The sequence below is a fragment of the Bubalus bubalis genome, chromosome 6 (genome assembly GCF_019923935.1).
Source record: "Bubalus bubalis isolate 160015118507 breed Murrah chromosome 6, NDDB_SH_1, whole genome shotgun sequence".
Classification (NCBI taxonomy): domain Eukaryota; kingdom Metazoa; phylum Chordata; class Mammalia; order Artiodactyla; family Bovidae; genus Bubalus; species Bubalus bubalis.
In genome coordinates this window covers 22971789-22999122 of record NC_059162.1, presented here as the reverse complement: position 1 = coordinate 22999122, position 27334 = coordinate 22971789, and the positions used below count along the sequence as shown (strand labels likewise).

Sequence of the window (27334 nt, the reverse complement as noted above, 5' to 3'; positions counted from 1 at the left end):
GGGTGGGAGGGGAGATGATGGGACAGGGCGTAGGTTGGAGGAGAGGAACCGCCTTACAGGTCCTGAATGGGGCTGGGCTTATGTAAATTTTGCAGCGGAAGTGGTACAGTACCGGGCCTGCCACTTTGCCGGTTGTGGAAGTTTTTCCCAGATACTCTTGGATTTTATTAGAAGAGTTGTTAGGAGTGCCTGAGAGGCGCGGGAAACGATGGGGTGCGGACGGTGGTGGAAGAGATGGTGGCAATAGCAAAGTGAGCCTGTGCGAACAGTGAACGTGTCTAAGGCTGTGCGGGCGGTGGGCAGAATTACTTCATACTTACCTGGGATCGCAAAGAATCGAACACGACTGAGTTGCCTGAACAGAACTGAACTACCTGACAAGGGAGATACTGTGATCACGAAGGTGGTTCTCCCATAGCGAGGCTCAGCCATTGCACTGTGGGTGTGTTGACTTCTGCGATGTCTCCAAATGCGGGAAACTCGACTGCATAATTTGTGGTAGTGGGGGACTGCGTGCACGCTCTCTCCTGGCAACTATAGTTTCAACGATAAAACTACCTTCTACCAATGTGGGATTTCTCTGGCGGCTCAGGCAATTTGAAACATTTCCCTGCAATGCAGGAAGCCCTCGGAAAGATTTTCTAGAGAAGGATATAGCAACCCACTCCAGTAGTCTTGCTTGGGAAACCCCATGGATGGAAAAACTTGGTAGGCTACAGTCCATGAGATCGCAAAAAGTAAACACAACTAGTCAAACAAGTTCAGCTCAGTAGTGAATACAGGAAGAAGCAGTGGAGAAGGAAATGGCAACCCACTCCAGTGTTCTTGCCTGGAGAATCCCAGGGACGGCAGAACCTGGTGGGCTGCTGTCTCGGGTCGCAGAGCTGGACACGACTGAAGCGACTTCGCAGCAGCAGCAGTGAATACACTGCTCCCTCAAGCTATTAACTTTTTATGTTTTGTATTATACATAGACGTTATGCATTGTTTTATATATATATATATATACACTACAGTAGCTACTTCAGTTCAGTCTTGTCGACTCTGTAGACCCCATGGACTGCATGCAGCACTCCAGGCTTCTCTATACATCGCCAACTCCCGGCGTTTACTCAGACTTAAGTCTGTTGAGTTGGTGATGCCTTCTAGCCATCTCGGAGAAGGAAATGGTAACCCACTCCAGTATTCTTGCCTGGAGAATCCCATGGACGGAGAAGCCTGGTAGGCTACAGTCCACGGGGTCGCAGAGTTGGACACGACTGAGGGACTTCACGTTCACGTTCCAGCCATCTCATCCTCTGTCGTCCCCTTCTCCTCCCACCTTCAGTCTTTCCCAGCATCAGGGTCATTTCAGATGAGTCTAGGGGGTACATCAAAGGTTGTATCTTGTCAGCCTGCTTATTTACATGCAGAGTACATCATGTACAAAACTGGGTATGCAGATGACACCAGAAAAAGCGAGAGTGAAAAAAGTTGGCTTAATACTCAACATGCAAAAGACAAAAATCATGGTATCTGGTCCCATCACTTCATGACAAATAGATGGAGGAAACAAGGGAAACAGTGACAGACTTTCTTTACTTGGTGCCAAAGTCACTGCAGATGGTGACTGCAGCCATGAAATTAAAAGACACTTGCCCCTTGGAAGAAAAGCTACTATAAACCTAGACAGCATATTAGAAAGCAGAGACATTAATTTGCCAACAAACGTCTGTCTAGTCAAAGCTATAGTTTTTCCGTGGTCATGTATGGATGTGAGTTGAATCATAAAGAAGAAGAAAAGTTGCTCAGTCCTATTCGACTCTGTGATCCCATGGACTGTGACCTACCAGGTTCCTCTGAGCAAGAGTACTGGAGTGGGTTGTTATTTCCTTCTCCAGAGGATCTTCCAGAGTTGGGGATTAAACCCAGGTATCCTGCATTGCAGGCAGACACTTTAACCTCTGAGCCACAAGGGAAGCCCAAAGAAAGCTGAGAGCCAAAGACTTGATGCTTTTGAACTGTAGTGTTGGAGAAGACTCTTGAGAGACTCTTAGGCTGCAAGATTAAACCAGTCAATCCTAAAGGGAATCAGTCCTGAATATTCATTGGAAGGACTGACGCTGAAGCTGAATCTCCAATACTTTGGCCACATTATGCGAAGATCCAACTCACTAGAAAAGACCCTGATGCTGGGAAAGTTGAAGGCAAGAGGGGAAGACGACGACAGAGGAGATGGTTGAATGGCATTACCAATTCAGTGGACATAAGTTTGAGTAAGGTCTCGGAGATGGTGAAAGGCGGGGAAGCCTGGCGTTCTGCAGTCCATGGGGTCGAAAAGAGTCGGCCAAGACAGAGCGGCTGAACAACAAAACAAACCCATACTTTCCACCGCTCAACGCTTACAGAATTTGGCACATTTGAACAGTCCTGTTACTACTGTAAACCGTTCTTTGTGCCTAACTTATTTGGGCTCGCAGTTCCTCCACCGGCATGGTGCAACGGGTGGGAAGGCGGATCTTTGGCTTCTGGTCGAATTCTGACCAGAGCAAACGCCGTGTCGTCCCCACCCCACCTCCCCACACCCCCCCCCCCCCGCCCCTCCCGCGCCACACGAAGCCGGCGGTGGCCCGCAATTCTACCTTTGGACCTGGGGTACCAGACATGGGGCAGCCCACGAAGTCCCAAGGGCTCTTCTGAGGACGTTCAGAGTTCCCAGGGCAGCAGGGAAGAGGGCAACTGCAAAGAGCGAAGGGACTTTTTAAAATTTTTCCTGGCGGGAATTTCACCTCAGGGCAGAAAACTCTAGAAATACCAGCAGAACAGGAGCATTTGAGGGAGGCCTAAAAGCCCCTCCCCGTCGCTCACCCGCAATGGGTTTCCTCTCATTGCACTGCGCCCAAAGCTGTAGAGACGGCCGCCGGCCGGCGAGTCAGGCGCCTGCTGGCGTCGCGGAGGAAGCAGCTCGCGGCGGAGTGACAAGCGCGCCGAGGTGACAAGCGCGCCGGGGTGACAAGCGCGCCGGGGTGACAAGCGCGCCGGGAGGGAGGGAAGTCCTGGGACCGCGCGGCTACGAGCCACACGGCTCAGCTGGTGGAGAGCGAGACGGCCGTGTTTCCACGGTGTGATGGCAGCACTTTGGACTGAATCCAGCGATCCGAGTTAGAGTCTCGGTGGGACCTTTCCCTTTAGGCTGCACGCAGGGTCTTCTACTGGCGCAGCCGGAACTCAGTCTCCTGAAAGCGAACTGCGCCTCAGGTGCGCGCTGAGTGGACCTACTCTCCCGCCCCAGCGCCCAACTCGTCTTGCTCTCGGGACCAGAACGTCTGGGTCCCGCGAAGGAGGCCCTGGGCCCCCGTGCTCTGCCGCCTCCCCCTCAGCAGTCGACGTCCGAAGGAGGAGTCGAGGACCTGCTTTGAGAAGCGCAGGTCCGTGGACCACGGGGAGGTGCGGGACGAGCCCGTGGCGTCCCCGCAGGACCCTGCGGCTCTGCCGGTCAATGGTCGTCGGAGCCCGGCCCCGTCGCCAAAAGGCGCAGCGACCGAAGCACTGCCACCCCCTGTCGGGTCACCCTGGGTCTCAAGGTAAAAGGCAGAAGCTGCGCCCACTGAGTCCTGCCCCACGAGGGGGCTTCGAACCGCACGTCTTGTCCCTGTGAATAGTGGTCCGGGGGCTGTGATGTCATTGACCAGGCAGGGTGACAGCTTTCCGAGCGGGGTTCCAGACCTGAATGGGAAGCACTATATTTTATTCAGGTGCGCTATTATTCGCAGTTTTGATTGATCCTATTTCAGTTTATTTCAGAACTTCTCACTCCTAAGTCTCCTTTGGACACGAAAAACCGCTGTTAGGCTAAGACTTGAACCTTGACTCCAGGAAATCTTGTCCTTTCATCCCAAACTCAGCCAGAAAGAGGAGTCTGGGCGGTGTATTCCAGCGTCTGAGATCAGGGGTCGGCCACCCATGCCTTTGAGACACTTGCAGATCTTATAGTCGGGGTCAGAATAGTGAATATATTCTACCTAGTTAGATTTGAGTTGGAAACAGCATTCACTTTTTTATCATTATATAATTGACTTTTTAAATGTCACTTCTAGACATTGGAAACACGATGTAACTTTGGTGAACAACCATATAGATGAGAACTATAAAAGAGAATAATTTAAAAAAAGAGAGAGAGAATAATTTATATGTACCCTGGAACAGTGACAAAATTTTTTAAAAAGCTGCTTTCCTTAATTGTGTTGTTATTGGCATTGTTGGTATTTATTCTTATTCCAATATGTGGGGAAAAGCAAAGGAGATTGTATGAAATGTATTTCTATTACTCCCCGTGTCCTTAAAAACAAAAATACTGGTATACAGAAAAGAGGCAGATGAAAGATAAACATTCAATAAAGCCTGACATTCTGAATGTGAATATATACCTTCATACAAAGATGAGTATGTATTTCTTAGCTCTGTCCACTGGAAATGCCTAGAAACAAACCAAATCCAGTAAGCATCTTAAGGTTATAATTTGATTTGGGAATAACATTTTGCACAAAAGGAAACCAGAGATTCTTAGACAAATGACTGAGTCCAGGTCAGGGGCAGAAAATATTCAGGATCAAAGAGAAGCACCTTATAGTGTTATCAAGAAAGGTCTCAAATACTATTAGAAACTTTTCAAAAGAATTGAGGAGCCAGCTTAAAGTCACTTTCACTGTCAAAAGAGAGATAATTTGAGTATTGATAAGAGCTATATTGCAATGAATTGAAATACTTCATTGTGTTTGAAATTTTGAATTCATATTAGCACACAGAGTAAAAAGGAAATAAATGAACTGGTGACCACAGAGGATACTTGGAGTATTGCTCATTAAGCTGCAGTTTTCTTTACAGAGGGTACCACTGAGTAACTAAACAGTATTTAGTATTTAGGAGAGGTATCTTTTTATGCAAGTATTCCAGTTAAATACTACATGATGATGGGATATCACCATTTAGTGCCACAGAATCAGTAAATGGATTGAGAGGTCTTGAACTAAAAGGGCTGGTAATACTATTTGAAGAAACACACAGGACTTGATGTGCCTCCTCATCAGAGCGCACACCACTTCTGAAGTAGTCTTGGCAGTATTGCAAGTGTGAATCTCATCAGTCTCTGTATCAACAGGTCCAAAGTAGGGACCACTAGACATATGGCTGTTGAATAGTTACAAAGTAGTAGGACTGAGGACCTGGATGTTCATTTATAATTTGTGTGACTGTAACCTTAAAAGTTGGAGACATGCACAATATTTTTCTAATAAACACAACTTTAAAACATTGGTAGAATTATATTTCCTTTGTGTGTGTGCTCAGTCGCTCAGTTTTATCCAACTCTTTTGGGTCCATGGATCATATCCCGCCGGGCACCTCTGTCCATGGGATTTCCCAGGCTAGAATACTGGAGTGGGTTGCCATTTCCTATTCCAGAGGATCTTCTTGACCCAAGGATCAAATCCACATTTCTTGTGTCTCCTGCATTGACGGGCGAGTTCTTGGGAAGCCCCATATTTCCTTTAAGGTATATATAGCATTATCAGCTATGTAGAAGATTATATTTGCATTATTGTGCTCTTATACTTTTTAATTGTCAATGTGGTTACTAGGAAATTTTAAACTACGTGTGTGACTTGCATTTTCGTTACATTACAGCACTGCTGTCTATTCTACCACCAAGAAGGAAGTATGAAGGACAGAAACACTTAATAAAGTACACCCTAGTATACAGTTTTGGAGAAGGCAATAGCACCCCATTCCAGTACTCTTGCCTGGAAAATCCCATGGACGGAGGAGCCTGGTAGGCTGCAGTCCTTGGGGTCTCTGAGAGTCAGACACGACTGAGCAACTTCACTTTCACATTCATGCATTGGAGAAGGAAATGGCAACCTACTCCAGTGTCCTTGCCTGGAGAATCCCAGGGACGGGAGAGCCTGGTGTGCTGCTGTCTATGGGGTCGCACAGAGTTGGACAGGACTGAAGTGATTCAGCAGCAGTATACAGTTTAGACTGTGGGAATGCTACAGAAAAACCAACTCAGTTTCTTCAACAAATGAATGATTTAAAGGGGAAAAAAAAGGACAGCAATAGACCAAGAGAGATGGAGAGCGAGTGAGAGAGAGAGAAAGTAAGGAGGAAGGAAAGACAAAATTGAAGGTAAGCATACATGTAAGAGACTTAAATGCATTATCTTAGTGATTCCAGTTTGTGGATTCTATTTGGATCCAAAAAAGAATACTAACTTAGAAACAATAATGGAGGAGGGAGAGGGGGGCTTCCCTGGTTAAGAATTTGCCTAGCAATGCAAAGGACACAGGTTTGATCCCTGGCCCAGGAAGATCCCTCATGCTGTGGGGCTCCTAAGCCCACAAGCCGCAACAACTGAGTGCATGGGCAGCAACTACTGAAGCCCAAGAAACCAGCAAATGGTAAGAGAGGAGCTCCCGCTCTCCACAACTGGAGAAGCCCTGCGCCAAGCCATAAAGACCCAGGGCAGCCATAAATAAATAAATTTTAAAAGCCTATGTGATCAAATAAGCTGAAAAAAATGCTGCATTTTTAAACATGGAATTTTTGAATAGTCTTTTATGATATTAAAGATTTTGAATTAATTTATGATTATAATGCCATGATGATAATACTTTTAAAAAGAGTTCTCATCGAGGAGAAACATGCTGACATAATTATAGATGAAACATGATGTCTGAGATTTCCTTTTAAAAAAATAGGAAAAGGTAAGTGCATGGATTTATAGTAAGACAAGTTCAACCATAAGCTGGTAATTGTTGACCATGCCTGACAAAGATGGCAGCGTTCTGTTATGTCTACTTTTGTGTACTACCGAAATTTCGGATTTGAAAAAGAATGATAGGAGAACACAGGTCCACCTAGAATAATAGCAGCTGAATCTCTCAACATACAATTCTGAGGGCTAGGGACTAACAGAGAGAGTCAAGGACACCATTCAAAACCCTGCCCCAAACAACCAGGGACCAGAGAACACTGTGGGCGTGACTTGGTTTGTATTCAGCTAGGTCTGGGAGCCACACAGCAGCAGAGGGATCAACAAAGACCCTGCATATAGAGGAGAGTGCAGCAGGGAGGGAGTACTCCAGACAGAACTCAGGTAAAATAACTCACAGAAAGAGCATGTGGATAAATTCAGAGGGTGTCTGAGACACGGTTGGCTCTAGCTCTGGTGACTAGGGAATTGATAGGAAGGGGTTCGACAATCTTGAGGAGGTACAATTACTGGGATCAGGTGTGAGACCGAGCTGAAGGGCGCATCCTTTGGACACTTGTGGTGATGAAAAAAGAATGGTGCAACTGGCAGAAATTAAAGGTCCTACTGGAAGAATAGAATCCCCCAATCAAGAGACACACCAAGACTTTCCCCCAAGCCTTAGCTCTGCTAAAATAATTGGACAAGACAGACCTAAAACAAAGAAATCAACTAGGCCCATCAAAGCACTAATCCCTTCTGACCTGGAACAACTGTTTCTCATTCAGGTAAACCTAGTCATGAGAAAATGAAAACTATATAGCAGACATTTCTTCCAAGGTGACAGAAGAAAAAAGTGTAAAATGAGAGTCAAAAATTTCAGCAAATGAAAAGATTGCCTCAAAATTAATCAAAAAATATTGGGAAATGTAACATGGCATCCATATTTTGAATTGTTCTGAACAAAGCATTTGTAGATACATGCACATGGAAAAAACCTCAATATTTTACGTAAGAAATACGGAACACGAGATAGAAGTAGACAGGAAAGAAGAAATGAGAAATTGGAACTGGTGGAGATTCTAAAAAATTGAAGGTATAGAAAATTCTTTGAAAAAAGAAGGCTGAATGACAAGGTACATAGAGAACATATTTATCCCAACTTATAAGGGACACTGCATTACAAATGAAAGCATCAAACAGAATAGAAATGAACAAAAGGTAGTGAGAAAGGATCAGAGAGAAAGTCATAGAGATCTAGGGGAAATAGACCTGGAACGGTCAGTTCTAAGACCTATCCTAGGAGAGCTGAAAAACTTTTTTTGAAAAATAAAAAATGTCCTGAAGCTCCAGCCCACCCTTTACCCTCAGTGAAGAAAAATCAATTTACATTCTACATCTCAGCAGAACATACAAAGTAAGATATAATTTTTTTTAAAAAATCAATAAACTCATTGTGGACAAGTTCTTTATATTTAGCCAAGGTGTCTGTACTATATCAAAGCAACAGAAAACAAGTATTAAATATATCAAACTTAATGCGTCCTCAGTCCATCATGAGAAATCTTTAAAGATGAACTCTGCTCATCAAGAATTGACTGGAAACTATGAGTTTCATACATCTGGTCATCACGTATATATGTGATTGTAGATTTAAGCCACTGTGTCGTGGGCCCTGCTCTGGGGGCAGCCTAGGTACACCCTCAAACTTCTACAGGGAGGCTGCTGGTACTCCCAGAGTGGGACAGCCATCCTGTGCCACCAGGGGGTTGAAAGGACCCAGTCAGCCCCTCCTCCAGCTCCTACCTCTACTCTACCAGTTAGCACATTAACAAAAAAAGGTAGGAAAAATATAGTATATAAAGGGTATACATTTGATTGGGTTGAAATAATACAATAAGGTAATACTACTATAAGGTAGGTAAAGACAGAAGGAAAAAGCAGAATAATGTCCTCAAGCATCACAGTAGTAAAAAGTTGAAGTTGACAGATAACATTTAAAACATATACTTCTACTATTAGAAATGTGACGAAATACTAAAGGACTAATGTGTCAAAAATTTTAGTGCAGTAACTAGCTATCCAGGTCTTCCAAAATACCAAGCAAAAGACACACACTCACAAATATGCATACACAAAGAAAATAAAATAACAGAGAAAGAAACACAGAAGATACACTCTACTACAAATGGTAAACACAGATGAAAAGATGTGAGAGGAGTTTAAGATACAAAACTGAACAGGAGAAACAAAGGGGCTTCCCTGGTAGCTCAGCTGGTAAAAAAATCTGCCTGCGATTCAGGAGAGCCCGAATCGATTCCTGGTTTTGTAGGATTCCCTGGAGAAGGGATAGGATACTCACTCCAGTATTCTTGGGCTTCCCTGGTGGAATCCGCCTGCAATGGTGGACACCTGGGTTCGATCCCTGGGTTGGAAAGATCCCCTGAAGTAGACCATGGCAACCCACTCCAGTATTCTTGCCTGGAGAATCCCCTCAGGACACAGGAGCCTGGAGGGCTACAGTCCATGGGGTTCAGAGTCGCACAGAACTGAGCAACTAAGCACAGCACAGCACATGAGAACAAGAGTGTTGATATTAATAAAATCAATCATGTTAATAATGGTTTGTGGATGGGGGAGGGGTGGGAAAGAGGTTCAAGAAGGAGGGGACATATTTATTCTTATGTTTGATTCCCACTGCTATATGGCAGAAACCAACACTACATTGTAAAGCAGTTAGCCTCCAAATAAATATTAATGCAAGAAAATAATAGATTATAACACTGAATTTTAAAAAAGCATGAGTCCACAATGAAACTCAAAAATATTTTTAATAATATGTTAGGGGTATTATGTTTAATAATATGTTAGGGCTATGCTGTCTTTTCCACAGCACAAAGCTGGCAATACCACAGATATGATAATTGATACACATCAGGGATCAATAAAGGATGGTAAAGTTTTTACAGAAAGAGCATCATATAACACAATATTCATACACTCTCAAAATACCACTAGTCAAATTACTCATTACAGACACAAGAACCTGTCTCCAGTGACCAGATCCCACAAGCCTCTGCATGACAGCGCTCGGTGCTGGAATAACACTGGTGGTGACAGTGAAGTGGACGCTCGGCCTCCGAACAGGCTGCACTAGGAAGCGCCCAGCAGGCGCTAGACGGTGTTCTTGGCAGAAAGGGTTCACCCGGATTAATCATGAGGAAATGATCAGACAACCGCAAAATGTAGACCTTTGAGTAGACAAGTGACCTATCCTCTGCAAAGAAGTCAATGTCACGACCATCAAAGACAACTACAAGAAGGGGAGGAGATGTCTGAGGTTCCGAAGGACTAAAGAAATAAAGTAACACAATCTTCTTAGTCCTTTGGGACCTAAAACATCTCTTCCCCTTTTGGTTGTCTTTTTGATGCAAACATCGACGGTTTGAAGAAAGACAGGCCAGTTGTCTGGTTCAAGGGTCTAAATTCTGCAGTTATCTGATATCTACCTCAACATTAAACACAGGATGAACACTTTCAGCAAGAACAATGCATAGTAAATGCTGTCTTCTTTGAGCACAGTCCATCTGCTGGCCAAAAGTGACCAGGTTGATATGTTGTCTTCTTGCAATTGTTCCCATGCTGGTGTGTGGAGGATGGATATTTAGAGGAGCAAGAGTTAAGGTCTTTCCAAACCGTCCATCAAAGCACTGATCACCTTCCTGAGGATTACATTCCGAGGCTGATGACTGGGATTACTCCCATCAATTCTGTCCCGTTGGGGTGTGGAGAGTGGTTGTTGGTTGGGATGTTCATTCTCAGAAAAGGATCCCTCCAGTGTTGCTGAGGTTTAAATTGAGTTGCTGTTGTAGATTTTGTTTTTCATCAAATGGAAATGGTAATTTTATAGTGTGGTTTCTCAAATTGACAATATCTTTTCTTAGTTCCTAAAATAATTGGTATCTGTGAAAGACAGAGAGAGAGAGAAGAAATGTGAGTGTTTGTTAGGTCCTGCTGAGCCTGGAGGGATGGCCACATGGTGACTGGGACCAGGGGCAGACACAGCTCCTGTTGACAGGACGAACTGAAGGGAGAGCCACAGGCTGGCTGGAGAGAAAAGTGAGATCCATGAGTTAGAAGGAATACCTCCCTAATTTTTCATCCAGCCTGTGGTGCAGTATCTAAGGACCCCAGTCCTCACCCCACCTTGCTTGGTGATATCTCAGCTCAAAGCTGCTTCTGAACCTTAAATGGATCCCCACCACTTAATCCTCAACAGGCATTTCACCCCTGAATCCCCTTCATCTGTACACTTTCCCACATGTTCAGGGATGGACGTGCCGAGCATCCCTCATACACAATTAGAAACAGACTGCTATGGGAGCAGAGGACCCTCAACTGAGAAAGACACCCTCTTCTACCTCTTCATCCTGCCTTCTGAGGAGGAGAAGCAGGCTACCAGAGAGTCCTGGATTGTGAGAACCAATAGGGACCTCAGAACGAATCCAAGTCCAGTTCCATAATTTACAGAGGAGGAGCTATGTTTTCACGGATCTAAAACCACATGACTTGTTACTGACAACCCAGGCCACAGGCCCTTCCTATACATTTGCGGGAAGGGAGAGGAGAAGAGGAAAGCTCCAATCTGGAGGCGTCAACAGTTAATAGAGGCTGTTTGGTCATCCTCCTGGACAGGAATGAGGCTTTCCAGGGAAATCCTGCTCCAAGGAGACTGAGAAATGAATGGAAAGGGGGGAAACTCAAAATAAAATTAGCAAAAAGAGAGCAGGGAGTGTAACTGTGTCTCAAGCCATTCGCATCCCATGGACACCAAAATGCTATGAAGGTGATTTCATTTCATGCTGGATCTACCTTAAGGCATTTCTAGGAATATCCTTGACATCTACAGAAATAAAACTCTGAAGTGAAAGAACATTCAGTTTAGTTATACTAAATTTTCATCACCTTTTTCTCAAACTTTTCTCAAAGAGTCTCTTCTAGTATTTTATGCTAGTGTATAGAAAAACATAGAAAAACAGCTACTTCTGCTTTCTTGACTAGGCCAAAGCCTTTGACTGTGTGGATCACAACAAACTATGGAAAATTCTTAAAGAGATGGGAATACCAGACCACCTTACCTGCCTCCTGAGAAACCGGTATGCAGGTCAAGAAGCATCATTAGAACTGGGCATGGAACACAGACGGGTTCCAAATTGAGAAAGGAATATATCAAGGCTTTATATTTTCACCCTGATTATTTAACTTTTATCCAGAGTACATCATGCGAAGTCCTGGGCTGGATGAAGCACAGTTGGAATCAAGATTGCCAGGGGAAATATCAATAACCTGAGATATGCAGATGACACCACTCTTATAGCAGAAAACAAAGAGGAACTAAAGAGCCTCTTGATGAAAGTGAGAGACGAGTAAAAAGGGTGGCTTAAAACTATGCATTCAAAAAAATGAAGATCATGGCATCCGGTCCCATTACTTTATGGCAAATAGATTGGGAAACAATGGCAACAGAGAGATATTTAATTCTCTTGGGCTCCAAAATCACTGCAGATGGTGACTGCAGCCATGAAATTAAAAGACACTTACTCCTTGGAAGAAAAGTTATGATAAACTGAGACAGCATATTAAAAAGCAGAGACATGACTTGCCAACAAAGGTCCATCTAGTCAAAGTTATGGTTTTTCCAGTAGTCATATATGGATGTGACAGTTGGACCATAAAGAAAGCTTAGTGTCAAAGAATTGGTGCTTTTGGACTGTGGTGTTAGAGAAGACTCTTGAGTCCCTTGGGGTGCAAGGAGATCCAACCAGTCCATCCTAAAGGAAATCAGTCCTGAATATTCATTGGAAGGACTGATGCTGAAGCTGAAACTTCAATACTTTGGCCACCTGATGTGAAGAACTGACTCCTTAGAAAAGACCTTGATGCTGGGAAAGATTGAAGGCAGGAGGAGAAGGGGACGACAGAGGATGAGATGGTTGGATGGTATCACCTACTCAATGGACATGAGTGTGAGCAAGCTCTAGGAGTTGGTGATGAACAGAGAAGCCTGGCGTGCTGCAGTCCATGGGGTTGCAAAGCTTTGGACACAACTGAGCAATTTAACTGAACGTATAGAAGGGTATGTAAAAGGATAAATATAGCAGGATAAGGCCTAATATTCATTATGGGGTTTTTGCATAAAGAATATATTCAATGAAAAAAAATTTTTGTTGAACCTGCTGTTCTGAGCCAGTTAGTAGTCTGTGCAACATGTTTAGGGAATAGCTAACTGCAAGTTGCATTTTAACAGTAGAAAAGGACATACTAAATGTTATTCTTATTGCAGTTGAGGGTCAATTTTATACTTTGTGTTCTATGTAATATTTTTTTTTGTATCTTGTACTATAAAAATTGCGAGAAATTTTAATCCAAACAGAGAGAGAATATATCTAACTTGACTATCTACGTCTCCTTTTTTCTCTTTTATCTTCTCCAGGCTGTACAAATAGTTCTGTTGAGAGAAGAATGCAAATTCCCTTAATTGTTGATATTCAGCTTTTTTAGGAAGCAGCCACTCATAGGCCACTGCCATATTGGTTACTTATATCCTATCAGACCCACAGTGCTTCTAATCCTTGATGCATATTAGCAGAGCTTTGAAAGATACTGATATCCAAACCTCATTCCCAGAACTTTAAAATCAGAATTTCAATGGATTGGGTTAAGGCATTCATATGAGCTCAAAACTCAATCCGTTTTCATTTTACAATAGCATGATTTAGAACTACTCACTAGACCTACACTATTTCACACCATTCTTTTTATTTCCTCCTTCTAGTCCAATATGGACGTCTCTCCACTGGCCCTAAAGATTTTTTGATCTTTCTCTGTTACTCACATATAAATAATTGGCCTTCTGAATTGGATTGTCTGAAGCAATGATTATCTCGTATTCTTGTGTAGCTCCCTGGGTCTTCATAAATGTGGCCCAAAGTTAATTCAGTATAATGCTGTCCTACATTCCCTGGCCTCAGATTTCAACTCAGTTCATTTTTCTGGGCTTTTACTAATATGGAGAAGGAATAATGTGAGTAAAACTGGAGAGGTCTGAATGCCTGTCCATCTCATGCTCTATGTATTTTGAAAACCTGGCTTCTATATCTCCTTTTCCCTGATGTCCCTTTAGGGAGCCATTTACTGCCCTCCACTGAATGCCAGCTCCAGTGAGTTCCTGGAAGCCCCCTGCATATTAGCAAAGTCCTGCCTATCAGAGGCTGAGGGGAATCATGACTCGGGCCAATCCAGCACTCCCACCTATGACCCAGGTTCTTCTTTTATTTTAGTCATCAAGGCTTTTCCCTTCAGTTCTGGCGTTTCTTATTCAGGTGGAAAAGCTGACGGTTAAGGGCTGTCCTAGGTTCATTTCTCCAGAAGCCAAGTCACATCTGAGTGATTCCTTATGATGTGATCCTGGAAGAAAGAGGCAGTGGACTTGGAGGCAGGGGCGGGGAAAGTAAGGTGAAGAAACCAAGAATGTGTGTGATTTAAGGCCAGTGTTTTCAGAGGCTTAAATGCTGCTATTCTGATGAGGAGGACCATGGATCTGGGCTTCCTTGTGGCTAATAGGAAAGGTCAGAGGGAATATGAGGACGGTACCAGTGGGGAAACAGTAGAGGTCAGAGTGGAAACAGGACACTGAGATGGAAGGGCCCTGCAGGGTGGCAGCCCCCATGGAAAAGAGAGGAAAGACCACACAGAGGTAGTGTCAGCTGTTGAGTGAACAAACGAGGAAGAGAAAAATTAGTGGGAGATTGAGCCATAGCGGATCAAGAGCATAAGGAAAAAGTGCATGGGATTACCTCTGTACCCTATGCTTGAAGGCTAGGGAATCTGCAGGCTAGTCTCCACTTGCTAAACAGCAGTTTTCTTCTGATGCTCTTCTGTTTCAGGACACTTAAGCCCTTAATCTTGTTGCAGACTGGATGCTCATGTGTGCTTGCTGTGGAGCCCTCACCTTGCAGCTTGGGAGGGTTCTTCATGCTGATGGAAGCACCCAGCTCTGAAGATAAAACCACAGCCAACAGGACCCATTGTTATTCATGATTTACAAAGACTTACTCCTCCACCCAAGAAGGACATCAGGGACAGAAAGTGTCCAGGAACAAGAAAGGCCATCTGAAAGCCCATGGGTAGGTGAAGACATGGAGATATTTTTGTATTTTCTTTTTTGCTGACTTTCCTTATACTACCCAGTATTGTTAAGTGTGCCACAGGGCAAACAAGTTTCCAAATGCCATAGATGAGCAAGAAAAATAAAATGGATGACAACAAAAAATTCCTAGGTAGAAAAGACAAAGGCAAGAAACATCTACAGGATCCAGTTTGTACTGTTGGAGGGAAGAGATGAGGCAAAGTCAAAGCTGAAGGAAAACCTCATGAGAGAAAAGAAGTGGGGAAGTCTAAATTGTAAAACTTTTAAATGTGCATCAATATACACTTCATACATATGTAAACACACTACATATGATATTATACATAATTTAAATAAGGCATAGACAATATTATAAAAACAGAAGAAACCTCACAAGCGAGTGTGTTTGTGATGGAATAAATGAATGAAGGATTTGAGTTATTGAATGGATCATTCTATTGGCTTCCTGATGAGTTGACTTTGGAAAAGAAAATAGAACAATAAGAAGAATGAGAAAGAAACTCTGCTTGGTGACAGGAACTAGGAGATATGGGGCGAGGGGGCGGCGGGTGGGAGTCACAGTGTGAAGGGGTGTGAAAGTAAAGGGCATTAAAACTACCCTTGGCTGCAAAATCTGCTGTGAAGCCTGGATTCATGCTCAGGTCTCCATGGAAGGTGAGCAGGAAACAGTGACTGAGCCAGTGGGGTTCAGTCCTGGCTGGAAATGTGGGAGGCCAAGCACGAGGAGAGACGAGAGGGAAGAAAAGACAACAAACACCACGAGACCTAGTGGCTCTTGTCACGCTCTGCATCCCTGCCCTCCCTGAGCACTTTCCTTGAGACTCTCCATGCTGCCACAAGGGGGCTCCTTCTCATCTCAGCTCCACCTGAGGACGTGGGTCTCTCCTCATTCCTCAGATGAGGCCACAGCCTGAGGGATGAGCGCCAGGTAGCACCAGGCTCCAGTGGAGGATGTGGAGAGCAATGCAGGGTAAGGATGAATACGTCCCAGATGAAATGGATGTGAGGGTCTGGAAGCTCTTTTAAGGAAATTTGAACAGAGGTGGACCCAGAGGAGAGGAAAACTAGGAGACAGACATGGAGATGAGTGGAGAGAATGAATTAAATAGGATGTCATAAAAGAGACTGATGGGTGCACTTCAAGAATGAGGGTAGCCCTTTATTTTAAAATGAGGGGAAAATGAGGAAAAGAAACTGGATATGAAAAGCAAACACGGGACTGAGTTGAGGGCCGGTGTTGACACCCCTGTTGAATGTTGCTAATGCACTGTTGCTGAGAGCACCCAACAGGAGTAAATTGCCTTGATGATAGATGTTGAAAGGAGAGGAAAATATTCGCCAAGCTACCTTTCTCAGAAAGCAAGGGAAGATGGGGTCTAGAGAAAGTGGAGACTATAAAGCTTATGCTACCGTAGAGGAAACAACAATTGTGCAATCGTTTTATAAGTGTTAAAGCGCCAGAAAGACACAGTTCTTAGATATTATATATTCATAGTGGTTATCAAACAAATATTAGCGAATCAGATGCCCTGGACATTATATTGTTTAAGATTCCCAACAATATGCAAAGGAGATAGAATTTTTCACGAGTTCAGATGAGGGACAGAGCAAATACCTAGGAAGATAAATAACTTGGCTCAGTTAAACAAGCAGGAATTTGCAGAACCAGGGCCTGAGGCTGAGCTGGTCCTAAGTCCCAGGCTCTTGATCACCTCACTCTGTTAGAGCGTCAGAGGTTTCAACTGGGCCGACAGCGGGCGTGGGAGAGGCCCTCTGCCTCCTCACCCACAGCTTTGTGATGACCAGCACATGCACCAGAGCTTCCTAATCCCCGTTTCTCTCTTACCTAGAAAGGGCGGTCCTCGGTTTCCAGAATCGGGCTGGAGGTAAAGCCCCAGCTGTGGGAGGAGCCCGAGCACGGCTGTGCTGTCACCACCGTCGAGATGCGGGTCCAGCTGCCGCTGCAGACACTCAGTCACGCGGTGCTTTCCTGAAGCCGTGCCCGTGCAGTTGGCGCCTCTGACCCTGGGAAACTCACAGGCCCCCGGTGACAGTGCTCCCAGGTGTCGCCTGAAAGGAAAAGAGGGTTCAGTCGGACCAATGGAAGCTTTTTCTTGCTAAGCCCTCCCAGACTCCCATTTCTGCTGTCCTAGCCCATGAGTGAAACCACCCAATACCCCAGACAGCAAAGGCAGACATCAGTGTGAAGAAGATGTCATATTTACGGCTGTGACTGGGGTGCTGAGAAGGCAGGGGCTAGGCTGCAGTTTCTTGAAATGAGAGATCACCCACTTGAGTCTAGAGGGTTTGGGTGACACAGGGGGTCAGGCCTCTTATTCTGTTATTAGCCTTAGTCTTGTAGCCTAGAGAGAAGGTTCTAGACAAGCCTCTAGGCATGAGGGAGAAAGAGTGGTTAATATCTCCCCACAGGAATAAAAGAACAGGGAGAGACATCTGGCCTGAAGGCTTCAAGTACCGCTAGAAGTTGAGCTCAGAAAATACAGTACATTCCAGACCCTTTTGAACTTCCCTGCTTGAAATTTTGTCTACCCTTCCACTCACCCGTACATGTATATATGGAATAAACTCTATTCCCACATGGGGCAGAGTGGGGATGGATGGTATTAGCAACTAGAACTAGTGGAGGAGAGGGCTGAGACCCTGTTGGGAACACCTTTGTGTCTCTTTAGAGAGATAATATACGTACACTCCTTCAATACACGTCCCTCCACTGGTGCCTGGACAGTGCTGCTAATGAAATCTGCTTATATTTCTACTGTGAAATGAGCACATATCCTCAGAACGTGGGCTAACCAAAGACATGAAGTACCCTCATCCGGTCCAGGTCAGGCTCATGTGAGGTCACAGCCCCCAGGGCTGCTCTACACTGCAGGGGGCTCTCCTCTCACCTCCTGCTTATGCATCCGCACCCTCACAAGGTTTGTTTCTGTAACTGTCTCTCATGTGCCTGTTATCTCTTAGTCTTCCAGAGAGCATCTGTGTCTGACTCTCATCAAAGTTTCATCCAACCTCCTTCTAACTGCTTTCTCTGATTCAGTCCTCTCCACACTCTCAAAGCTCACCTGTCTTATCACCCCCAATCCTGTTTCATCATATGCTCCTCAGTTTATGGAAAATCATCCTCCCTTCCCTGCTACACAAATCTAACCTCCTCACCCGCCTTTCCAGTGCTCCTGTCTTCTAGTCCCTCTTCTGCAACATCACTGCCCACAACTCCCACTGCAAATCCTCCCAGGACTCAGGCTGGCCCCTTTCTGACCCCAGGCCTGTACCGGGAGCCTCTGTGAGCTTCCAGGGATTTTTCCAGAAGCACTTCTCTCAGTCTAGTGTGCCCTTCGTATTTCCACTAGGCAAAGTTCATTAATCACTAATCATCATATTTTAGGACACTTAATCAGATTTTATGATAATTCATTTGGGCTGAAGGGCAAATCCTTGTACAACGTTTGGTGGTTGAAAGAACTGTCAAAACTACATATCCTCTTATTCCCCAATGTTATTTTGAATCAATGTCTAGGATTGTTTTTAATTATCATTGTGTAATTTCATCATCTAATTTTATTTGTCTTTTCTTGAGAATGGGTTTTATTAAAGCTATGCTTTGAATATTCTCTGCATTGACAGAATATAAAATAACCAAACATTTTATCAAACATCAACAATACTGCCCATTATTGTTAGTGTGGGGAAAAGCCTCCAATAGAAGATCAACTTGTAATTTAAGAATCAAGTGTCTGTGTTGTTTCTGCAGGGTTTCTCCTTGTACAGAGAGGACGGGGTAGAGCTAATGACTTGTACCCACATGGCTGCATAATAGCTATCCACACTGTCCTCGGGTTATCATGAGAATCAAGACACAGGATGGATCCCTGCATAGATTAGATATTCTATTCACTCATCTCAATCCATCTGTGGGGATGTGGCCTTTCCTGGCCGACTGTGAACAAGGACTCCCAGGCCTGGGCCATATCACACACATCACAAACACACATCTGAGACACATGGCTGAGCCTAACTCATCCTCTTCACAGGAACCCACACCCAGCTGTCAGTGCTTCTGAGATAGAGCTCCACAGTTTTTTAATGGCTTCAGCACAGCCAAATTCAAAGTCTACCTGGACCCGTCATGACAGCAGGTGACCTGGGGGCAGGAGGTGGGGAGAGGCGTGGACTCTCATCCTGGCTGATTCCCCAGAGAGCCCTGTGGAGCTGTGGCTCCACCTGGAGGGGCTGCAGGAGCCACTGGCTCTGGTCCCGGGACAGAGTGCACAGAGGGTTTGGGAGCTGGCAGATCTGAGTGAGGGACCACAGGGTTCTCTGCAGCCCTCTGGCAACTTCTGTTGAAGATTAAGATAGTTGCAAATGATTTGGTTCAGGGCAAAGAGGAAAAGGTGAGCAACATCCTCTCTTAGTCAATGATGGTCGAACTGCTGAGAGGAGAGGACACAGCCAGAGCCAGGGAGTCAGGCCCAGGAGAGGTTAGTGTCCCACCTGCCAGTGGCCAGGAATCCGGGGCAAGTGAAGGGACCTCGCTGAGCATCAGTGCCCTCGACTCCACCATGAGACACCACAGCTCCCTGAGAGGGTGCCTGGGAGGCTGAAGGGGTTAGAGTGCACTTGGAGCTCGCTTAGTAAGGAGCCTGGCAGACAACAGGTGAGCAATAACTGTGAGTTCCCTTTCTGGTTTGTGAACTACTGTGATCCTGAGAAAGCCTTTGCTTCTCTGCTGCTCAGGGAAGAATGGGAAATAAGAAAGAAACTGCTTCCGATGTGAAAAGGCACCAACTGACTGATGGACAGCATTTATATTCCCAATATCATTTTTAAAGAAGTCAGATACAGTCTGATACATAATGGAGTTTCTCCTCATTTATCAAGATGATCTTATGACTCAAAGTCCTAACAATAAAAATGCATCTCCTAAAGAAAAAGTAAAAAGAAAAATAGCCCAAAAGGATTTCATACTAGGTTTTAATTTCCACACCCTATGAACTGCTACCAAGGAGACCTGGCTCATAAATTAGGTCAATACCCCTATCATATACACAGCTTATGGATAGTTTCCATGAGATTATACCACTGAGATTGTGTAAAACATTGAAACTATAACCCACACATGGAAGACTCCTTTTTGCTGCACAAAGGATGAAACACATGGGTGTTTCTAGAGGATGGAACAACAGAGACAGATATTTGGCTTCATGGAAATTACAGGGCATAGGCAGATTTGATATTCAGGATCTAGTATCTAAATGCTTCAGAGGGAGGTAGGCAGCCCAGGGGTAAGAATCGGGAGCTGGGGACAGTATAACATGCATTACAAATATGGAGCAGACTGCAATCATAAATGCAAAGCCAGAGAGCTTGCCAGAAACTATTCAAGAAATAAAATTAGCAACAAAATTTCATGACTATAAGGATTCTTATCTTGATAAAAAGAGCTCTGTTACACAAATTCCTGCAGGTGAGACAGTGGTAGCTGAGATTCTGCCCTTATCCCTCCACTTGCCCTCTCTGGTGTGATTTGATACCACAAGGCTGTGCTGATGAGATGAGTTCAGGTGACAGATGGCAGTCTGGGGCAAGAAGAAGGCAAAGGCTCGTGATGCCTTCTAAAAATTAAAACTAAGTACATAGTTCTAATCAACCTGAGCCTAAGAACCTGCCTGGGAGTACTCACCGATTACATCTAGAGCCAAGAAAACTTCTCTTCTCTCTGTTGGGAAGGAGGCACTTCTATAAGGATGACAGGAGCCTGCCAGATGATGGCCAACAGAAGCAGCCAGATAACATTCATCCAGTGAGTCTGGTTGGACTTCATTCTCTTCTACCACCAGCTGCTCCACACTGAGAGTTGTGGGGTTGGCAGAGCAGATGGTTAAACAAGAGGGATTAGTCAACCTGGAGCCATAGCTGGTTTTGATGGGAGGGTTCAGGGACAGGTTGAAAAACACAAATGGGGAGTCCTCTTAGAGGGAGGTATAACAATCCCCCCTCTACAACTCCCATCTGGGGCCTAAAGGCGCTTGCAAAGGGAAAGAGAGAGAGTGAGGGAGAGTGAGCATGAGATGCTCTGAGCACAGAGAAGAAATGAGTTCAGGAGGAAGGAGATGAGCCACCCCAGGACACATAGTCATGTCACACATATCCTCAGATCATCAAAGTGACTTCAAAAACAACATAAGTTTTATTGAAATTTACATGCTGCATACAAATGAATACCAGCTCTGGCAGCATAATAGACTCCTAGAAATCTTGCATTTGCAAGACCAATTTTTCAAATATGCAATGTGACATGACTTTTTTTTCTAGTTACGTTCTTTGCCATGAAATGCCTGCCAAGGTCATAACCCAGAGTGACAGAGGCAGCTAAGTATTGCATGCTGGTTTTAATAAAAAGGAGAAAACAGAGGAGTACAAGAAATCCTGTGGCTGATCAGTAGCCCTGCTTCAACTGACTGCGAGTTACTATAATTGAGAGGGATTCATAAAGGGTGAAAACAGACAACCTTGTTACAGGGACAATTTGTGGTTGTATGAATGGAAGAAATAGGCATGTTCAGCACTTTCTGATTCCCCTGCATGTGAGATGACCACATGTCACCACGGATGTTAGACCCGTGTTTCTCCATAGTTACCTAGAAGAGATGATGTCTTGATCTTCCTCATCCTCAAGATCGGCGAGATTTTCTATGGATAAATTCAGAGAAGTTGAGAAACACTTGGCAGATCTCACTGTGTAAATTAATAGTCCAGTGTCCAATACTGCCACGGGGACAACAATATCAGCAGTGAGATGACAGGCTATTTAAGAAGGATATTCCAGATGCCTCAAGTTGGATCTCAGACTCTCCTTGGTTTGCTTTCCTGACCCATCAGGCAAGATCTCCCTGCCCTGGTATATCCTCACCACAGTATTCTCTTCCAAGACTGAGTAAAAAGTTAAAGATTTATCTTCCCCACGGAGTCTTGGGAATAGCCCACCTGCATTCTCGCAGAATACTGTAATACTCAGGCTTTTCTCATCATATGCTGACTGCCTTAGCAGAATGATGAGTGGAATGAAGAAAACCTCAAATCACATGAATCCTAGTTGTTACATGGAACCTTCAGTCATTCATGGGGTGGGGAAATGCCAGGGCGCTGGCTTGCTTCATGGAAATATACAAGCAAGGTGAGAGGAGGGCTCCTTGCATCCTGGGGCCCAGATGATTGGCTTGCTAAGACGAGCAATTTAGAGGAGACAAACCCTGGGGATGACAGCAGTGACACCTGGCAAGCAACAAATAATCACGGCTGTGAGCACCTCTGGAAAGGCACGGAAATACTAGGGACACCTTGGGTATGGAAATGGGAGCATTGCGGGCAAGTGGAGATTGCACAGGAATCAGGAAAATACACTCATCTCCGGAGCCCTGCACACATACAAGTGAGTCAGTGTGCCGCACCAGCCGTGGGTCCATGGTCTCACTTGGGGCCTGACGCATAGGCTTCACCTGAATGAAGAAGACAGCACAGCTCCCAGACCCACCTGATGTCTGTACTTAAAACTCTACCACAGAGTCTGATTCAAATCACCGTCTACAGAGCTTCCAACAGGGATGACAAATCCCAGCACCCCGGAGGCGAGGTTACGAAGAATACAGAGTCTACCTGGGCATCCAGGTGGAGGTCTATCACGAGAAAATACTCACTGGTTACATCCCGGGCATAAGAGACATCCACATCCTCAGCTGAGAAGACGGTGTTGCTCCTATAGGGCCGGAAGGAGTCTGACAGGTCAGGAAGAACCGAGTAGGTCAGATAGTAGTCATCCAGAGAGTCACGTGGGACACCATTCTCTCTCATCTGTGGCAGCTGTCTGCTGAACCTGGTGGGGGAGGGAGGGCAAAAGATTAAGCCAAGACTGAGGAGAAACTGTAGAGTCCTATCTGGTTTCGATGGAATGTTTGAGTGGTGAAGCACGTCAAGGGTCTGACCATTAGAGAGAGAAAACTGATTTGTGCATGAGACACAGCGAGGTTTCACAGGGCAGAAGAGAGAAAGAGAAGTAGGTGCTCAGTGCTCTGGCCAAATAACAGGCTGATGAACAGACTGAATTCCCTCTGATGTTACAGTCACGCCTCACATACAGGGACAGAGAACACTGGCTCTCACACTTCCATTCACATTGCGTTGACATCACTATGACACGCATCCCAGCATGCTAACACCAAACAGAAAGCAGATATGCATCTCACTCTGTAAACCACACCTGATATAAAAATTGAGTGCAAAAACATCACTCTGACTTAGTTCACCTGGGTCAACGGACTTGGGATTTAAACTTGACAAGTAAATAAGAAATGGGAAACAATAGAGTACCACAGTGAAAGCAGAGAACATTATGAAATAGGATAACAGTGGTGGGCAAAACTGACGACGCAATATATTCAGCACTTTCTGTTTTGCCCTGGATCAGAGGTCTGCAGGTGTCCTCACTGTACAGGAGCCCACAGATATGCAAACTTACCTCGGGGCAACCACCTCTGGGCCCTTCAGGTCATCGTGATCTTTCTGCCTTTCTGCAAATAAATTAACAGAAGAGTTATATCAGGCAAATGCCTTTCAAACACGCCCAATCCTGTCCCTGTCTTCACAATGTGGTAACAGGCTATTGAGAGAGAAATAATACAGGAGGCCCTAGAAAGAGCCTCATAAGAAGGCACTGGGTTTCCTTCTTGAGCCATTGGACGAATGTCCTTGATATGATATATCATTGGCAGAGTATCTTGGTCCTGAGTCTGTGCAAACAGCTAAATACATCCTTTTCCCCACAGTTCCTGGGGAACAACTTAGCTACATCCTCAGCCTGCTATAATACTCAGGCCTTTTTCATCTGAAATGTTGTTTATTAATGGGATAAGTGATTACACACTGAGATATAAATGGAGTGGAATCCACACACCATCAAGTCAAATGAATCTCAAAGCTGCAAACAGCGGCCATTCATCAGGTTGGGAAGTTCCAGCCCTGCCTTACCTCAGAGAAACATACCAAAAGAAGACAGTGTGGCTTGCCTTCTGGTTTCAGAAGACTTTGAACAAGATAAGTCAAAGGCAAAGAGAGAGACTATGGGTTGATAGAAGTGAACCAAAGTAGTGACATCTCCAAAGGTATCAACAAGACTGCCAACAGCCTTGGACAGGTGTAGGAACTCAGGGACATTACCCAGAAATGAAAATTAAAGCATTTCACATGAGATAAGAGGTTCATTCAAAATTAGGAAGCCTGAGAGGTACCTCCTGTGCCATAACTGCTGAGGTAGACGTGCATCTGGCAGGACCGCCTTGGGTAGCGTGGGTTACCACAGGGACCACTATGACAGGAAACTGAGAAACGTTTGTTCATAGAATGTCTTATTTTAAATGCAGTTACAGACTGTGGTTCAAATCAGGCTTCAGTATGTAAGCCCAGGATCTATCAAAGGGGATTAATTCTCCCAGAGTAGACTAGCAGATACACTGAAGACTACCTGCGAGACCAGTTGGAATTTCATCCTCTTCAGCGTGAGAGCAGCCCCAGGCTCCATCCACAGCAGACGCCACATTCTCTTCATCAAATGCAAATTCCCCATCACTGGAAGGCTGGTTGCAGGCAGAACCTTCCCACAGAGTTGAAGGTACTGAAACACACTCATCCTGGGATTGCTGGAACACCACCTTCTCTTCATCATCCTGCAAATCCATGCTGTGCCAGATGGAGAAGGGATGACAGAAGGTTGAGAGGATTCGACCCCAGGCTATCTGGCTGGTTTTGATGACAGGCATTGGGAGTGGTCACAGAAAGCAAAAGCGCAGTCCCCTTAAGGAGGGAAGTAACTCCTCCTGATGTGGAGTGTGGCTGCCATGGGGTGGGAGAGAGGCAGCGGGTTCTCTGGGCACTGGGCTCACAACCAGCGGTTGAAGGAGGAGACGGAATTTCCCCTGCACGCTGACGTCCTGACCCCCAGCACACACAGAGGACCGGGACAGTGGTTCAGAATTTTCTGCACACATTGTGTTGATCTGGATATCCTGTGTCCAAGTGGACACAGCTTTTAAGAAGTTAAAGATTTGTTTGAGTTTGGACTCTATTCCATCCAATTAAAATTTTTATTTACACAAATACAGCTTCAAAATCAGTTTTTCAGAGTTGGAGGAAAAGGAGTTATAGACTAGATATTCTGCCTTCAAGAACTATTTTTTCAATATTTTCTTGTAATATGAATATCGTTCTATTTTCTTCCCTTGAAATCCAGCATTTACCAACATGCTGATGCCAAACCAGTGTAAGACCCATAGGATCTCCCCCTCCTTTAACCTCTCAGGAGAAAACACATGAGCACGGGACTCCCAGGTTTAGTTATTCCACCTGGGTCAGCTCCCTGCACGTTGCAAAACTTGAAGGATTAAAAAACTGAAATGCACAAACTTGAGAAACATAAATGACAACCCTGTGAACGAGATAATTGTGGTTGAATGAATAGATGAAAGAGTTACACAGAGTACTTTCTATTTTTCTCTGATCTGAGGTCTCCTGCTGTCACCACTGACATTCACAGCCCACAGATCTTCAAATTACCTGGGAAATGTGAGCTCTTGTCCACTCCCTTGCTTGTGATCATTTTCATTGTCTAGTAGGAAATTCAGAGACAGCAGGTCATAATAAGCAAATCAGACCTCACACATATCTACTCAGTAAACACATATACAACAAGAACATTAATAATCTCATTGTAAGAACATAATTCTTCAGCAAAGATATTCTAGGACACTTAAGTCTTATGAGAATTAGACTGGACACCGTCCAGACCCATCGAGGAAATTTGCTGCTTGATCTGGTATCTCTCCCAACATCCTTTGTTCTGAGTCTGTATAAGCACTTAAAAATGTATTTTCCACAGAGATGCTAGAAAATGAGCTGAGTTATTTTCTAGATTATTTCTATAGTACTGCTTAGTCCCATCAGATTATGTGGTTGTTGATGGTTTAGAGGAATTTATACTTGAGACTAGAGTGACGGGGGAATTGTGAAAGCGTTAGCCGCTCAGTAGTGTCTGTCTCTTTGTGACCACATGGACTACAGCCCACCAGGCTCCTCTGTCCATGGAATTCTCCACACAAGAATACTAGAGTGGGTGCCATTCTCATCTCCAGAGGATCTTCATGATGCAGGGATTGAACCTGGGTCTCCTGCATTGCGGGCAGATGCTTTCCCATCTGAGCCAGCAGGGAAGCCCTGTGAATTGTATTAACCCTTAAATCAAAAGGAATCTTTGGTGCTACACAGAAACCATGGCATTTGAAGCTGGAGGAACTGCCAGAGCCCAGCCTTGCTTCATGGAAACATCCAGGCAAGGCAGTGGTACAGTTGTCTCTGTCTTGGTGTCAGATAACATCTTAGCTAAGACCTGCCAACATCGAGAAAAGGGAGACTGGGGCTGAGAGCAGTAAAACAAAACCTGGAAATCACTTCTCCTTATAAAGAGGCAAGCCTGTCATCATTTCTGGAGAGGCCAGGAGCATTTACAAAAATTAGATCATTGCAGGGAACAACACACTGGCTCCAAACGAGTTCTGACAGACCCTCCTGTGGATTTCCAGCTGAGGTGGCTGAGAGCTGTCACAAGTGATCTGGGTCAAATGCCTGACACTGGGGTCAGGATGACAGAGACCAGCCCGGAGCAAATAGAAGAATGCAAGCTCCCTGACCCACCTGATGTCTGTGTTCCAGAATAGACCCTTTTTCCTAGTTTCCACTGAGATGTGTCTATGCAACCTGTCCTCAGAGAAGACCTGCTTTGGTCTACAGAGCTTGTGAGGAGAAATAATATGGGGGCTACCTGAGATATTGGTTGGAGTTTCATCTTCTTTAGCGTGAGAGCAACCACGGGCTCCATCCTGACCAAGGTCTACTTCCAGTTCATTAAATTTAAATTTGTCGTCACTGTAAGGCTGGTGGCTGTCAGAACTTCCTTGGAGACTTGAAGGCATCAAACCACATTCATCCTTGGATTCTTCAGGCACTTCCCTCTTTTCAACCTCCTGCAGCTCCATGCTGTGTTAGATGGGAAAGGAATGACAGAAAATTAAATGAAGAAGATCTGACTCCAAGTCATTCTGGCTGGTTTTGACAGGAGGCATGGGGAGTGGTCACAGAGAGGAAAAGAGCAGGCCCCTTAAAGAGAGAAGGACTGTCCTCTCTTATATGAAGCGGAGTGTGTCTGTCTGGGGATGGGAGAGGGGGACAAGCAGATACCCTAGATACCGGCCACAAACCTCTGATGAGGAAGGAGACTCAACCATCCCAGGATGGTCCTTTCAGGAACAGGAAGCACAAATGAACTTCCACACCAA

The 27334-nt window shown here is 44.9% G+C and overlaps 1 protein-coding gene and 1 non-coding gene across 2 annotated transcripts in view; one reads left to right on the top strand and one right to left on the bottom strand.

Moving 5' to 3' along the window:
• Nucleotides 1-366: 366 nt before the first annotated feature.
• LOC123465933 lies at nucleotides 367-530 on the top strand. The gene has a single exon (XR_006641253.1). It is a non-coding gene; the product is annotated as a U1 spliceosomal RNA (small nuclear RNA).
• Nucleotides 531-9577: 9047 nt separating this feature from the next.
• The window catches only part of LOC112585770 (putative neuroblastoma breakpoint family member 5), a 31235-nt gene continuing 13478 nt past the window's right edge, over nucleotides 9578-27334 (bottom strand). Inside the window, exons 7-16 of the mRNA XM_045166219.1 lie at nucleotides 26821-27035; nucleotides 25560-25611; nucleotides 24472-24686; nucleotides 23470-23521; nucleotides 22652-22827; nucleotides 21596-21647; nucleotides 20638-20804; nucleotides 16783-17006; nucleotides 14584-14783; nucleotides 9578-10690 (exon numbers count right to left, since the gene is read on the bottom strand). Of these exons, the coding sequence (XP_045022154.1) occupies nucleotides 16912-17006; nucleotides 20638-20804; nucleotides 21596-21647; nucleotides 22652-22827; nucleotides 23470-23521; nucleotides 24472-24686; nucleotides 25560-25611; nucleotides 26821-27035 (1024 nt within the window). The 3' untranslated portion in view covers nucleotides 9578-10690; nucleotides 14584-14783; nucleotides 16783-16911. The remainder of the gene's footprint in view (nucleotides 10691-14583; nucleotides 14784-16782; nucleotides 17007-20637; nucleotides 20805-21595; nucleotides 21648-22651; nucleotides 22828-23469; nucleotides 23522-24471; nucleotides 24687-25559; nucleotides 25612-26820; nucleotides 27036-27334) is intronic.